The 17258-nt window shown below is 42.0% G+C and overlaps 1 protein-coding gene across 2 annotated transcripts in view; it reads right to left on the bottom strand.

Moving 5' to 3' along the window:
* Positions 1-17258, bottom strand: part of XPR1 (xenotropic and polytropic retrovirus receptor 1) — a 254134-nt gene that overhangs the window by 74976 nt on the left and 161900 nt on the right. For both annotated transcript variants that reach the window (XM_077824124.1, XM_077824125.1), the window contains exons 4-5: positions 6098-6321; positions 340-489 (exon numbers count right to left, since the gene is read on the bottom strand). In XM_077824124.1, coding sequence (XP_077680250.1) covers positions 340-489; positions 6098-6321 — 374 coding nt within the window. The remainder of the gene's footprint in view (positions 1-339; positions 490-6097; positions 6322-17258) is intronic.

Below are 17258 nucleotides of genomic sequence, written 5' to 3'. Positions count from 1 at the left end.
AGAATTGAAAGCAGGGGTCTACCCAGTGAAAGAGAAAGTGACTGAGTGACGACTCATAATAATGATGTAATTGATGTGTAATGTATTACTCTTAACCATCACTGTAATTTCACATAGTGAAAGTTAGCAGCTGAACCCAGTGTACACATAAACCCACAAACTACAAGTGATCAATGCCAGAAATTAATGGCTCTTTCAAATCAATTAATAGTTGCATTGGTAATTAAGGCATTTATTCACAAGACAGTACAGGAGCTCAGGGTTATTACTGGTGAAGGGAGAGAAGAGCATAGTTTCTCTATATAAAGTGGAAGTAATACACGGTTCAGCATTCTCTACCTCTGTTTCAGAGATGAGCTGGTTGATTTTCTTGCAAGTATAGAATGGTGCCACCTCCACATGGGCCACCCGCCAGTCTGCACCCCGGGGTGTCTCCAGGATCTTGTCATGCTTCTTCAGGATCTTACGGAATCCTGTGAAATTCAGGTTCTAGAAACAAGAAAAAAAAAACACATTTTTTTAGTCTCAGCTAACAATGAAGAACGCTGAAATCTGGTAATATTCCAGTGGTAGCGGAGAAGGAACAGTCAATAAGGGTTGTTAATTGGAGATCCTTTTGTATAAATATTTCAGGAGGGTTGTTTGATCTATAGAGCTATTAAATAAAGGAATAAATATTTATTCAAAAAATAATAGTAAGACTGTATGGATGGAGAGCATGAAAAATATGAAATTATTTGTAGAGAACTTAAGTCTAATACCTTATTCAGTCTCATGAGAGTAACGTATGCAATACCAGCATTAGTCTCTAAGGTGCCACAAGTACTCCTTTTCTTTTTGCGAATACAGACTAACATGGCTGCTACTCTGAAACCTATTAAAATAGAGTTAATCAAAAAAAGACAATGTATATTCAGAGAAAAGGGTTGTGTCAATACCATCCAATATACTCATTTGCACAGATGTTTCAAAGGTTCAAAAGCAGCAGATGACCTGAGAGTGCTAACCCACACACAAAATTACACCCTTTTTTTTTTTGCTTAGAAATAAAACAGATGTTTATACATAAAACAAGAACACAATTAAGAGCAAATCTGTAGAACGAAAGTGATCACAATTAACTATAATAAAGCATGAGATAAAATGGACTAGACACAGAAGAATATCAACATAACACACTGAACCTTGTGGAACATGCATTTTTTTACTCTGCAAAGTGAAGTTGCTGCCACCTCTCCTTCCCTGACCAGACAGGCAACCTTCTGGATGAAAATTCAATGTAGATAGCTGAGCTTTGGCTATACTGAGCATTTTTCCCACAGTAATTTTGACTCTGATGGTCTGTTTGTACGGTCTCAGGTAACAGTAGCTCATTCAAGCATGTCCTGTGTACCATATCACAGTTTGCCTATATACTGACAGTTGTTATTTTGAGCTCTTAACTGAAATTTATACATACAGAAAGTTGAAAGAGGGTAATTTTGTAAGAACAAAGTTGCTTTTAGCTTCATCCTCTTATCCAGGCATCCACTGCCCAGGCATCACACCTACTTGTCTTTTGGGGTTTTTTTTCCCTTTCTTTCTTTCGGATAGGGAAGGCTACAGATTCCTAGTTCCTTCATTTTAAAACCAAGATTGACCACATTAATACTAGAGACTACACAGCAGTACAGCATAACACACTCAATAAGATATATCCTTGTCAAGAAAAATTAGAAAGCATTTTACATGTCATGGCAATTAAATCCAGCCAAGTGTGTTCCTATAACAGGATTTTGCATTATGTGAATAGAAAACAAGTCTGAGCTTGAAGTCAAAGGGAGCTGAGAATATTCAGGATCTGTTCAAGATCAGGCCCACAGTAATTAGTTGAAAAAAAGAGGGTTAATATCAGAGGTATGTGTAAGCCAAGATTCATTAGTTTAAATATTTTTAAATACAAAGTAATGGAAAAGCTCATTATAGCAACTAGGAGTAGACTGAAGACTGCTATGATCAAGCATATTTGAAATACGGTGGTATCTAACTATGCAAAGAAATCACCAAGAGCACTTCATATTCCAGTCAGCTTATTCAGCCTATTACCAGCTATACAGATAGACCAGAAAGGAATTTTATTTTTTTGTTTATAAAAACTAGCCCATGGACTAGATTTGAAAGAAAAATACAGAGAATGGCAGAATTCAATGCCTTTGGGAGCGGCTCCAACTACTCTACTGAAATGATTTTCAATCTAATTATGCCTGGAGTGATTTAATATCAGACCCTCATTGTGCAGTAGGTAAGGAAGGGACAGGGAGATGGGAATAGGAAGCCAATGCATTAATGATCTGCATTACCGCAGACAAGAGAGACTTTAATTACTTCCTATTGGAAAAATCCAGCATTTCACCCCTGGGACAGCAGAGCCTTGTTTCATAAAGTCGAAATGAAAAAATGTAACAAAATGATAATTTTGGTCACAGATTTTACTGTTGCCCTGAACTGACTAATGTTATTTGCTGGTGTGAGTAATCAGCATATCTCAGGAAGAACAGCCCAATATTTTTTACAACATCTACCCTAGAGTTCTTCTTACAGTGGAGCTTCCTCTTCTGACAGTATAAGTTCCATGATTCCAAAGCTGTGCGCTAAAGAAGTTAAACACTGTTAAATGGTAGTTTCAATGAAGGACTTTTGCAGTGATACAAATACAAAAGCAAAAACTCAGAAATAATTTACTTAGCCTGAAATTCTGTATTTTTCTTACTACTGAAGATAATCCTGTTTTTGAATAGAAGCTCTCTCCTCCAAACTCAGCTTCTATTTCTATTAGATACTAAAGTGAAGTCCATAAGCCTAAATTAAATATCAGTTTACCAACATATAAATGACTAATACCACAAAACCACAGTGACAACTTACATTATACAATATTATGCAAAATCACGTAGGAGGAGAGAATGGGCTCAGAGAGAAAGTGCTTGCTTGTACGTAATGTCTGTTAATTAGAAAATTCAGGATCTCATGCAGGTCAAATACATGTAGGTTGAACTAGGATATATTGATGTTTTTAGCCTTGCCATTCTTCCACCGTAACAGTGGATTTTAATACTCCCTCCTATTATATCTTGCTCACTAGGTTCTTTTCTCAGTTTGCTCTTTTCAGAAACCCATTATCTTTGTGCTGCTGCACTGTGTAAAGGCACTGCTTTCTATGATGAATTCATCAGTTTGTGGTTACTAATTCCAAGATTTCCCCTTTTATGTTCACATTCTTATATCTGTTCCTCTATTAGTGAGATCTAAGTGGTAGTTTTACTATTTGGGTCACAACCTTGTTTTTTAATTGAGGAATCTTTGAGGATGATAAATGTTTGGCTGACACCCACACATAACTGGGCAGTTAATGACTCCATGGGTATGTATCCTGCAGTTTTAAGTAGCTTTAGAATTGGTGCATGAATTTTTTGTTGTTGTTCTACTGCAGTCTGTAAAAGATATCTACTGTTTCATCTTAATTCTTCCTTCTTTGTAACCCAACTCAAAAAGCTTCACCACTATACAAACTGTAGCTTGAGAGAATTGTAAATATATTTGACATAATGCCACCCACCTTCACTTCACGTTCTATTTCTTCTATGCAGATTAGTACAATCTACGTTAACATTCCAATTATGAGATTCTTCCCACCTGGTTTCATTTATGCCTAAGCAGGTAACTGCCGTAATTTATTAACTCATCTAGTGCTTTCCACACTGCCTGCGTTTGTGTTCAGACACTTTTTCACACATGTAACTCTTTGTCCTTTGTTTTAGAACAACTTCATCTGTTTTTCTCACTTTCCAACTTAGTGTAAAACCCTCAAAGATGCCCTGCCAGTTTTGGATGCAAATGGGTCTGCATAAGTGGAGACTTCCAAATCCAAATAGGCTCAGAGTTTATACCAATGTTTAGCGAATATAAAATTATCTTCTCTTTGGCACATTTACTAGTTGGTCTCTATCATCAGTGACTCCTTCCTTCGTCATTGTCATAAATATAAAGGGAAGGATAAACCCCTTTAAAATCCCTCCTGGCCAGAGGAAAAATCCTCTCACCTGTAAAGGGTTAAGAAGCTAAAGGTAACCTCGCTGGCACCTGACCAAAATGACCAATGAGGAGACAAGATACTTTCAAAAGCTGGGAGGAGGGAGAGAAACAAAGGGTCTGTGTCTCTCTGTCGGTATGCTGCTTTTGCTGGGGATAGACCAGGACTGGAGTCTTAGAACTTTTAGTAAGTAATCTAGCTAGGTATGCGTTAGATTATGATTTCTTTAAATGGCTGAAAAAAGAATTGTGCTGAATAGAATGACTATTTCTGTCTGCGTGTCTTTTTTGTAACTTAAGGTTTTGCCTAGAAAGATTCTCTATGTTTTGAATCTAATTACCCTGTAAAGTACCTACCATCCTGATTTTACAGGGGTGATTCCTTTACTCCTATTTACTTTTATTTCTATTAAAAGTCTTCTTGTAAGAAAACTGAAAGCTTTTTCATTGTTCTCAGATCCAAGGGTTTGGGTCTGTGGTCACCTATGCAAATTGGTGAGGATTTTTACCAAACCTTTCCCAGAAGTGGGATGCAAGGGTTGGGAGGATTTTGGGGGGAAAGACGTGCCCAAACTACGTTTCCCAGTAAACCCAGTTAGAGTTTGGTGGTGGCAGTGGTTATTCCAAGGACAAAAGATAAAATTAATTTATACCTTGGGGAAGTTTTAACCTAAGCTGGTAAAAGTAAGCTTAGGAGGTTTTCATGCAGGTCCCCACATCTGTATCCTAGAGTTCAGAGTGGGGGAGGAACCTTGATAGTCATGGTATCTAAAGGAATCATTTGCACTGTCCTCATCTTACCAGGCCACAGAAGAGATTCCTGATAATAAAGTCCAAGAGCCTAGTATTCTTTTTTAAAAAGAAATAAAAGGAAAAAGTGGCCAACCTGGCTTCACCAGGAAGTGAGCAAAAATCTGAGGTTACTCTGTCTACTTCAGGGTTGTGAACTAGCTGCCATTGCTGTAAGTAACTGAGTGCTTCCAGTAGTACTAGAAGCCTGTATCAGCTTACAGGCCAATTTGCAACTTGCTTTAACACTAGCCTGGACCAAGATTTTCCAACCTGGGAACCTAAAGTAAAGCAATTAAATCCATGTTTAGGGATCTAAATACATTATCTAATTTGGGAAATACTGAGTACCAGCAAACCCACTGAACTCTAGGGGAGCTGCAAATCCTCTGAAAAATCAAACTACTAAAGCCTTGTCTATACTATGGAACTTCACAAATTAATTCCCAATGGCTGGATTCGGTTTGGTAAAATTCCCTAGCATAAATTATTTAGGTGACTATAGAAGGATGTAGGTGCTTTCTTTTAGGCACCCAAGTTTGAATAGCTAGTTAAATTCACAGTCTAAAAAAAAATTGGTTATGAAATTTTCAGTGTCACACACATTACATACAATATGACACTTGAAGAAACAATTTTTAAAGTATTAAATGTCAAAAACAAATTAGTGCACATTATGAGCCATTATTCTACAACGAGGTAAAGTAAAAAAACCCATCAATTAAATTAAATTATTGGAACACAAATCAGTCTTTACAACCATTACAATCCCATTTTTCAGTGCTACAAATCTAAATATGCCTAATATTTAATTTTTATACTTGCCTCCAGGCTAACAATTTTTATGCCAAGTTGCATCCCACAGAATTTAACAGAAAAGTTAGAAACTCCTGAAAACGTGGGTTTTAAAAGAGAAAATGTTGATGCAGTCAGCTACAATGAGGTGAACGACACTACTATGGTAACACAAAGAAAGAAACTAAATGTATAAACATCCTCATGCTTCTTTCCAAATTTTAAGGTATAACAGTTTCTTTCCAGACTCTCAAATCTGGCTTTACATAGAACAGAACATGAACAAGTGTATGGCCTCAGAGTTATAGTAGTGACCTATTTACTCTCCCATTCTCAGTCTCAATGTTCTGGCATCTGATTGCAACAAGATGAAGAAATCCAATGACTAAGAATGGCATGAGCACTTAGGGCTCATGGGAAAACTGTGCCATTCTTTTCTTCGTACCTGATAGTTCTGCAGTAAGATGAGGCTGAGGTAGAACTCACTGAAGGCCAGTTTTAGGTCTCTGATGTTCCTATGCTGAACACGCTCCTCATGGGACAGGTGGAAGACTGCCTTTCTGCGCTGCCGCACTGTGGTAAGACCACTAGTTTCTTTCTGTGCATCCAAAGATGACTGTAGTTCATTCTGAAGGGTAGCGGACCTGCGCTGAGCTTCGGCAAGCTTTTCTGTCAGCAAGGAAAAGAAAGTGTCAAATACCACAAATGGAGCGGGTAGCAACTTGTCTATGAAGACTGAAATAACTTATTAACATTGTGTATATTGCCAAGTGCTTTTGCGGGGGACAGGGTGCTGAGTGGAAGCATTAATTGTGTGACTTAGGGCTTGTGCACATGAGAAGTTATGGCATGGCAAGCCAGGGAGTGACTCTACAGTGCACTAGGCTTGTCACTCTGTAGAGTCACACACTGGCTTGTTGCGCAGTAACTTGCTGTGTAGAGAAGCCCTTACACCACTAACCCCTAAAATTCATTAAAAATAGAAATAAATAAGGTTGCATTTCTTTCCAATCATTTTACAAGTATTTTATAATCAATTAAAACTCAAATATCCCAAGAAACTGGTAAATATTACCCACTTTTTACAGGTGGGCCAACAGAGAAGTTAAATGACTTTCCCTCGATTATGCATCACAGCAGTAACAGAACTAGGAATGGTACCCAGGTCTCCAGACTTCCAGTCCTGTGCTTTAACTTCTAGACAATGCTCCCTCCAGGAACACAAATATTTGCCATTGACAAAAGGAATCACAGCTGACATAGCCTCTCCTGACCTCTACCCATAAGTGTGTGCATTATTTATAGCTCCTATCAGCCAAAACTCCTGACATGGTGTTATTCCAGTATCATAGCTGGAGGCAGGCAGCAATCGACCTTCCTATCCTTCCTGCAAAGCAAGATCACCTTGATCGATCAGTTCATCAGCACTCACAGAGAGAGTGCCAGTCACAACATGTCATTTGTGTTGTTCTAGCCAGTCCTTCAGCCACGCACTGGCTAGGCTGTCAGTGGCACCAGACCCCCAAACTGACATAGTATACCGCAGCCCAGAACCCCTGAGCAATCTGTCAGTCTCAGCCTCCCAAGTAGCTGGGGTTACAGGATCATGCCAGCATGCCAGACATGCAAAGCAAGATATGGCATAAAATACCAAACTGATTTATAAGATACCAGTGGTTGAACTTTCACTTTTTCTCTTGTCAAGAGAGTGACATCAAACATCCTTAAGGGCAGAGTAAGATGCTCTTGCTTATTGGTTCTCACATCCTAAGAAGGCATTAAGTAACACTCATAACAAGAACAAAAGCTTGTTAGCTAATATTATGAAACCTGATATCAGTTGGTAAGGCACTTTGGGTTTCTTTGCACCTGTTGTTGGACCGGAAAATGTAACCTTTAATGTGGTCATAAAGAAATCAAAGAAAAAACAATGGGGTTAAATTAATCTGATGTATGGAAGAGCTCCGAAGAGAAATTTTACTTTTGTCAAGTTACATGCAACAGACAAATGTGGATTCTACTGCAATGAGAGGTTATGATACCAACACATGCAACAGTTTAAAAATACAAACAGTCTACAATCGGACAAATCAGAAACTGAAAAGAGTCAGTTATGTGGTCACCTAGTTCTCCCTTCCCGGCAATTCAGGTTCACACTCTGTACCACATTGCTCAGTGTTTTGCCAGTTTAGCTTTAAAGGGACAGTCAACTTGAATTTTTTTTAAACAGGCTTTTTAAAAATGAATTTTCTAAAGAAACAACCTATACTTAGTTTGTCCTGAATTTTTTAAAAATCCTTTTAAAAACTGCTCCTTGGCCTATTTTTAGAAGAGTCTTTTGGCAGGCGTCAAAGCACCACCACTAAATAAAGTCGCTTTCCCCCCTTGTTTCTGTGCAACCACCCACCAATGACTTACTTCTTTACTCACTCAGTTTCAACTTTTCTGCACCTGTTACTGGTAAATATTGCAGAGCCAGGGGATTGGTATGTATCCTCAACAAAACACTGAAATCGATGGCAGACAAAGTGCAGATAAATGCACAAACTACAACAGGATTTTCACCTGTTGTCTCTTACAACTGTAGTAATATAATATGTGATTTGTAACAGTAAGTACACAAATTTGAGATGGAAATATTATTTTCATGTTAATTGTGCCCCCTTAAGTGATTGTACAATTAGGCATCTGCAATGAGGCTATTCCACAATCCATTAGCTCTCGGTCCGTTTTTTCTAATATTCAACCTAAATTTTCTCTTTAATATTAATGTTATACCCCCTCCTGTACCATGCAAAGTTTTTCTCTGCATTAATCTTCAAATCTTTGGAGTGTAATTTCTGCCTTTAGTCAGTTTCAGTTATTGTAGCTATTCTAAATCTTGCTTCACTCAATCCCACTAGCCCCCTCACTCACTTTTAGAGTTCCTTTGAAATGCCTCCCCTCTGTCAACACCTTTCTAGTATTGAAAAGCCCAGAACTATGTGCCATGAGAAATCATAAAACTGTTCTGAAAAGACCACTAAAATCCTCATATCACAGAAACCGCCAGCCCTGTCCATATCTGAGTAATCTTATCAGTGAAATATAATGAAAAAAATCTCTACTCAGAATACAAGGGGGACATCCTGGATCTACCCAACTATCTCGTGGAACAGTTTCAGTGATTAGGACTTTGCAAAGGCTAAAGTCACAGTAAAGAAACTTGAGCATTATCTTTCTGAAAAAACTGCTGTTCCTAGAGCTCTTGGATGTCCACACTAGAGCTGTTACCAATATCTAATTGATTGCCAATTAACTCAAAGTAGTTAACAAGTTTGTAAAAGGCTAAATGTCATCTAAAACGCCACATCTTAAAATGTTTGCTCCAGGTTAAAATAAAACTAGGGAAGACAAGTCCAGTGACAGCTGAGGTACATCACAAGAGCCAAGAAAGGGTAAACTGAACTATTAGGAGGAAGGAATTTTAAGTCAGACTCTTATTAAAGATGTTTATTCTTGTTAATACCTATTGTACTTAAATGACTAAACACCATTTTGAATAAAAATGCCTTTGTTAATATAAAAAAACCCTTTTAATATGAGTTCTAACATCTTAATTTAAACACACACCTCAGATCACCCAGTGGTCCTCTGAAATTGTATACTATTTAAGGTTAAAAAAAAAAAGGCAGGAAACCCCCCTGAAGAGCTGACATTACAAGCCTTTCTTTCTTTATATATGTAATAAAGAAACAAAAAAGAGCAAAAGCCCAATTTCTTAAAAATCCTTTGCAAGTCACTTAAAAGTGGTTGGAAAATTCTGCTTTGTTGAAGACAATATCTAGCCTCTTTGCATTTTTATTCTGGGAGCCCATGGAAGGCTGTAGGGATTTAAATAACCCATCAATGAATCTTACACCTTATTAAATACCATTTTATTACTTTGACATGTACAGAATGAAAATAAGGCAAATATATTATGTTGCTATTGCTTTTTAAATCATCTACAGAATTGCTTAAGGCACATGCAAAGCAGAAAAGAAATAAATTTTTTAACCTACAGCAAGCCTTGCCAAAGTCCTTGGTGGAACTGCATTCTCTTTTGCAACACACAATATGACTTCAACTTTGTTGCTTTTAGTGACTTTTAAACAATTTGCTACACAGAGGGTCAGAAAAAGTACATATTTAGAAACGGAAAACAGCCTCCAGGAGTTTACTGCACACTACATGCCCTGGTGTCCACTGACTGCAGAACCAAAGTGAAATTTCAGTGACAAAGGTTGAAGGGAAAAAAAAGTGATAACTTCTGGGGCAATTGCCAAATTCCGTCTCCATCGATCATATTCTTAGACTCACCCATTACTTCCAGACTTGGCACAAGACCTCTCAAAAAGACAGGTTGACTGCTATCCATCTGTATGTGTGTGTCGCTGACTATGCAACTAGATATTCTATACAAACAGAAAGGGGGGGGGGGGCAGGGGCGGAAGAGGGGCCAGCAACCAGTCCGTGGGTAAGATGTCTGCAGTAAAGAGCAAGCCAACAAATCCTCCTCTAGAGAGTGATCAAGAAGCATTCTCTGAAGACAAAAGTTTATCGTCTTGTGCAAAACTGGGAAAACAGGAGTATAAATTTCATGGGTTAAAGACAGAATGTTCCCCTGATATATCACTCCAAACAAGGATCTTGAAGGCCACTACATCAAAGAGTCAGCAGTAAAAACATGCCCCATTTCACTTCTGTTCACAGAGCTGGACTTAGGCCCTGTCTACATGAGCTGTTTTAACTGTTCGAAAATGTTACCTAGGGTACACACAGTGCCCAATCATATACCCATACTTATGTTCAGAAATTATGCCATTTACATTTAAGTGGGTACTCTACAACACAGTTTCTACTAATATGATTAAAAAAATGTGTTCACAGTATATAAAATTTGTTCAGAACTGAAGCTGGCAAGCTAAACATGGGTGTACCTGGCATGGGTTCTACTCCCAATTTATACAGTCTCTTATTTAGAAATCTCCATTTGTTCCATGTTTTAAATTCTGCATCCATTTTTTTTTACCTACTAAGTTAAAGCCCAATTTTCCTAAACTCAGTAATAAAGCCTTTCAACTATTATCATATGAAAAGAAACGGTTACTAACCTATCCATAACTGTTGTTCTTCAAGGTGTTTTGCTCAGGTCCATTTCATCGTAGGCACCATTGTGCACCATTGCTGGAAATTTATCCTCAGTGGTATTCGCCAGGCTGACTCTAGCACCCTCCGGTGTCAAACCCTTTTGTGCCGACGGTATAAGGGGCACTGCTGGCACTGCACCCCCTCAGTGCTCCAACAGAGAGGTGGAAGGGTGGGTTGTGGAATGGACATGAGCAAAACATCTTGAAGAAAAAATGTTACAGAAAGGTTAGTGACAGTTATTGATTCTTTGAGTGCTTGCTCATGTCCATTCCATTTTAGGTGACTCGCAAGCAGTACCCAAGAAGGTGGGCTTGGAGTTCATGGACATGCAGATTGCAACACTGCTCTCCCAAACCAGGCGTCATCTCAAGCCTGTTGGGTGATGGCATAGTGGGAAGAAAAGTTATGCAGAGATGACCAAGTTGCGCCTCCGCAGATGTCTTGGATTGGGATCTGGGCCAGAAATGCTGCTGAAGAGGCCTGAGCTCTTGTGGAATGAGCAGTCAAGATGGCCGGAGGTGGAATGTTCACCTGCTCGTAGCATGCCCGAATATAGGAGATTATAGGATGAGATTCTCTGAGGTGAAACCAGGTAGGGCTTTCATCCTCTCTGCTATTGCCATAAAGAGAAGTGGATGTGTGGAACAGTTTAGTCCTCTCGATATAGAAGGGCGGGCGGACCTAAATCCAGTGAGCGAAGCCACCACTCTTCTGAATTCTTGTGCGGCTTTGGGAAGAAAATTGGCAGGAAATTGGCTTGGTTGCTAAGGAACTGCGAGACAACCTTTGGCAGGAAGGCCGGATGGGGACACTGCTGGATCTTGTTCTTGACCACCACCTTATACGGTGGTTCTGATGTAAGGGCCCTGATTCCGGAGACCCTTCTGGCTGTAGTAATCCCTATCAGAAAAGTGACTTTCCAGGAGAGAAGCAGCAGAGGGGCCACAATGCTAGCAGCTCAAAGGGATGGCCTGCGAGTTTTGATAGGCCTAAGTTTAAATCTCATGGATAAAACCTCTCCAACCCTTTAAGAAAGTGAATTGTCATATTGTGAGAGAAAACTAGGCCAAAATTGCTGCTAGGTGCATCTTGATAGATGTGAGGGCCAGGCCTTACTGTTTTAGGTGGAGCAGTTAATCCAGAACAGATTGAAGGGAAGACCAAGTCAGAGAGAGGCCTCATTGGGATGACCATATTGAGAAACTCTTCCAGATGGCAAGATAAGTAGCCCTAATAGATGGCTTCCTACTCCCCAGCAAGACCTTGTGAACTTGTTCCAAACAGGCTTACTCCTCCAAGTTCAGCCATGGAGCTTCTATGCAGTCAGGTGAAGGGTCCCAAAGTTTCGGTGGAGTAAACAGCCCTGCTCCTGTGAGATCAGGTCCAGGCAGAGCGGGAGCAACAGCAGAGGTACTACTGATAAGTCTAGCAGTGTGCCAAACCAGTGCTGGGGGCGGCCACCCTGGGGGCCATAAGAATAACTCTTGCCTCGTCCCACTTGATTTTCAGAAGGACCCTGTGAACCAGAAGAACTGAAGGAAATGTGTAGAATGGGAGCTCTGTCCACTGAAGCAGCAAGGCATCTGAAAGTAAGCCAGGCTGTGCAGGTGCAGCAAGCAAAACTGATGGCATTTCTTGTTCTGCTTGGTTGCATACATGTCTCCCTGGAGAGATGAACCTGGTGACCTCTGGGTGACCACTCATGATAAGAGGAGAAACATCTGCTGACTGACTGGCCAGGGCGTTCCGGGCTCCCAGAAGATGGGAAGCCTCAAGGTGGATGGAGTGCTACACACAGAATTCCCAGACGGAGGGCCTCCTGACACAGGGCAGAGGAGCATGCTCCTCCCTGCTTTCTGATGTAGAACATGGCCGCTGTGTTGTCCATCGGTACTTGTACTACTTCACCTGTGATCTGGGGGAGAAACACTTGGCAAGCTAAGTGGACCGCTCTGAACTCCCTCTCATTTATGTGCAGGAGGAGCTCTTCCTGTCCTGAGGGGATCAAGATGGCCTCCCCAACCCAGGTCTGAAGTGTCCAACACTAAGGACACTGACAGCTGGGCGGGAGTGGGTGGGCAACAAAGGGGGCACCCCACTGCCTATCGGAGGTCCTTCCACCAGTCAAGGGAGGTAAGGACCGGGGGCTGGAACACTAAGCACTGAGTCCAAGTGGTGCCTGTTCGGTGAGCTAACCACTTCTGCATGAGCCTGAGGCACAGCCCTGTGTGCCATACTATGTAAGTGCATGTAGCCAAGTGTCCCAGGAGCTTGCAGCAAATCCGTGTTTTTGTGATTGGGTGAGCCCTGACCCTGGATATCAGGTCTGACATGGTCTGGAATCAAGCCTCTAGAAGGAAGGCTCTGGCCTATGTTGAGTCTAGCACTGCCCTAATAAACTGCATTCTCTGTACTGGAATGAGAGTTGACATTTGTTCGTTATCAACTGGCTCAGTGCTTGGAAGGTGGTTTGGACCAGGGTGATGTTCTTTACTAGAGCCTCTCAGTGACCCTCGCTCAGTCAGTCATTGAGGTATGGGTAGGTTTGAATGCCTTGTCGTTTGAGGCAGACCACCACCACCGCCATGCATTTTGTAAAAACCGGGGGGCTGCGGACAGGCCAAGAGAGAGAATGGTGAATTGATAATGGGTCTGGTTTACTATAAACCTAAGGAATCTTCTGTGGCCATGGAAGATGGAGATATGAAAGTAAGCATCCTTCAAGTTGAGGGCAGTGTACCAGTCACCTGGATCCAGGGAGGGGATAATGGAGGCCAGGGAGACCATGTGGAACCTCAGTTTATTGAGATATCTGTTGAGGCGACGCATGTCCAGGATGAAGCGAAGACCCCCTTTGGGATTAGAAAAATATAGGGAGTAAAACCCCTTCCCTCTCAAGTTTTGAGGCACCTCTTCCACAGACCCAGCCCATTTGAGGGTTTGCATCTCCTGGGCTAGGAGTTGCTCATGAGAAGGGACCCTGAAGATGGACAGAGATGGAGGATGGAAAGCAGGAATAGATGAAAACTGAAGGGTATAACCATTCACCATTATTGTTTAGCACCCAGCTGTCCAATGTAATGAGGAACCACACCAGGCTGAAATGGGAAAATCAGTCCAATAACAACAGGGAAGAGGAGGAAGACGCCTGTACCAGAGGAGGGGCTTCCTCTCTTCGTCAGCCTTCATGGGGCCCACATCTTGTGTATCGGTACCAGAGTCAGGGTCCAGTGCCAAGCGGTGTGGGAGTCCGCCTCTCAGAAGCAATCGAGTATGACTGGTGGGACAACAGACCCTGTACCAGGGGAAACCCCCATGGGATCCATCTGGCCAGTTACCAGCAGAGGGACCCACACGTAATATGAGTATTGGTGTCAGCCCTTGGGATGGGTTTAGGGCTTCACTTCAGAATCTGACGAAGAGTCCTCCTGAGGTGAGCACGTGGGAGCGGTACCCCTCACTTCTGCTGTTTGGTAGTGAGGGTCTGCGAACTGATGCCAGACCAGGAATGATCTCGTAAAAGTAAGGTCGGCTTACACCTGTAAGGTACTGAAGGTCCCAGTGCTGGGAAGGAACTCTGAGCACATTGCTCTCTCCTGGTCATGCTCATCATAGCTGGCGGTTGTCTCATCAGAGTTGGTGGTACTAGGAGCAGTATTAAGTCCCTGGCTGCTGCAAAGACCTTGGGGTAGAAGGCACCATAATTCCGCGGGTGCTGCAATGACTTCCTGGTGCCGGCAGGGGGTCCCGCACCAGACTCAACATCCCTCTGGGCGGAGTTGACGGTGCCACCATGGGACATGGGGTTGAGGAGTGACCCAACACAGGTCACACTCTACTGCCGTCCACTTCTTTTCCTTTCTTCAGCACCGGAGAGCAAACTCTCTCAGAGCACTGCTTTTTGTGTTTTTTCCTCAGCACCACAGATGGAGAACCATGCCAGGAAATGCACAGTGCCAAAGGGGCGCTTCACACCAAGGCTGAAGTGCTCAGAGCCAAATCTGAGTGGCTTGGCTCTAACACCTGTCTAAAAGCAGTTTCCATGAGGATAGCCCTCAGTCTTTGTCTTTACTTTGTCTTTGTCTTTCTCTGAATAAGGCTTAAAGTCCCAACAAATCTGACATAAATCTTACGTAAGCCTCTCCCAGACACTTCAGACAACTGGAGTGTGGGTCACTCACAGGCATAGGCTTGCCACAGAAGGCACAAGGTTTGAAGCCCTGGGCATGCCCGGAACCAGGGGAGGAGGGAACCCCTCTATGATAAAGGAGGGGATCTAACTATCTACACAAGTATTATTCACAATATTTACACTACAATTATACTAAGAATATAATACACTAAGATACAGAGAAGAAAACCACTGGAAAATGCCTTGCCAAAGCAAGAAGAGTTGTTCCAACAACCGTCATGGACGGCAAAAAGAAACTCAGGAGGTGTGGGCTGGCAGCACCCCTTATATCAGCATATAAGCATGCGGCACCAGAGGGCACTAGAGCTGGCCCAGCAGATACCAGTGAGAAAAATCTCTGGCAATGGTGCACGCAGTGCATTCACACCTAACGTGGAATGGACATGAGCAAGCACTTGAAGAAGAGACTTAATTTGCTAACAGTTAAGATTTTTAAGTGCTGGTCCAAGAAACAAATGGTTAGACATATTTAAAAACAAAAAACTCAAACATTAAAAAACAGGAGTCCGCTAAGATTAACTTCAACATTCTGTCACCATACCTAACACATCATCCTTTAACTCATGGACTTGTATTGGAATTCTCTGTCATTTTTTGTTGCCTCTAATGAGGTGGTCTTCCTCCATACATTTGGAAACTTTTTAAAAATATATATTATAATTTAGAAAAGGAGTACTTGTGGCACCTTAGAGACTAACCAATTTATCTGAGCATAAGCTTTCGTGAGCTACACCTCACTTCATTGGATGCATACTGTGGAAAGTGTAGAAGATCTTTCGACATCTCCGACTCAAGGAATATTTCCAACATACCTCTGAACAACATACTAATCCACAGAGACCTCCCTACCAACACTACAAAAAGGAGGATTCCAAGTGGACTCCTCCTGAAGGTCGAAACAGCAGACTGGACTTCTACACAGACTGCTTCCGCCGACATGCATGGGCTGAAATTGTGGAAAAGCAGCATCACTTGCCCCATAACCTCAGCCGTGCGGAATACAATGCCATCCACAGCCTCAGAAACAACTCTGACATCATAATCAAAAAGGCTAACAAAGGAGGTGCTGTTGTCATCATGAATAGGTCGGAATATGAACAAGAGGCTGCTCGGCAGCTCTCCAACACCACTTTCTACAAGCCATTACCCTATGATCCCACTGAGAGTTACCAAAAGAAACTACAGCATTTGCTCAAGAAACTCCCTGAAAAAGCACAAGATCAAATCCGCACAGACACACCCCTGGAACCCCGACCTGGGATATTCTGTCTACTACCCAAGATCCATAAACTTGGAAATCCTGGGCGCCCCATCATCTCAGGCATTGGCACCCTGACAGCAGGATTGTCTGGCTATGTAGACTCCCTCCTCAGGCCCTACACTACCAGCACTCCCAGCTACCTTCGAGACACACTGACTTCCTGAGGAAACTACAATCCATCGGTGATCTTCCTGATAACACCCTCCTGGCCACTATGGATGTAGAAGCCCTCTACACCAACATTCCACACAAAGATGGACTACAAGCCGTCAAGAACACTATGCCCAATAATGTCATGGCTAACCTGGTGGCTGAACTTTGTGACTTTGTCCTTACCCATAACTATTTTACATTTGGGAACAATGTATACCTTCAGATCAGCGGCACTGCTATGGGTATCCGCATGGCCCCACAGTATGCCAACATTTTTATGGCTGACTTAGAACAACACTTCCTCAGCTCTCGTCCCCTAATGCCCCTGCTCTACTTGCGCTATATTGATGACATCTTCATCATCTGGACCCATGGAAAAGAAGCCCTTGAGGAATTCCACCATGATTTCCATAATTTCCATCCCACCATCAACCTCAGCCTGGTCCAGTCCACACAAGAGATCCACTTCCTGGACACTACAGTGATAAATGATGGTCACAAACACCACCCTATACCGGAAACCTACTGACCGCTATTCCTACCTACATGCCTCCAGCTTTCACCCTGATCACACCACACGATCCATCGTCTACAGCCAAGCTCTACGATACAACTGCATTTGCTCCAACCCCTCAGACAGAGACAAACACCTACAAGATCTCTATCAAGCATTCTTACAACTACAATACCCACCTGCGGAAGTGAAGAAACAGATTGATAGAGCCAGAAGAGTTCCCAGAAGTCACCTACTACAGGACAGGCCTAACAAAGAAAATAACAGAACGCCACTAGCCGTCACCTTCAGCCCCCAACCAAAACCCCTCCAAC

Source organism: Eretmochelys imbricata, chromosome 8, assembly GCF_965152235.1.
Source record: "Eretmochelys imbricata isolate rEreImb1 chromosome 8, rEreImb1.hap1, whole genome shotgun sequence".
Classification (NCBI taxonomy): Eukaryota; Metazoa; Chordata; order Testudines; family Cheloniidae; genus Eretmochelys; species Eretmochelys imbricata.
This window is presented reverse-complemented; position numbering and strand designations above follow the sequence as displayed.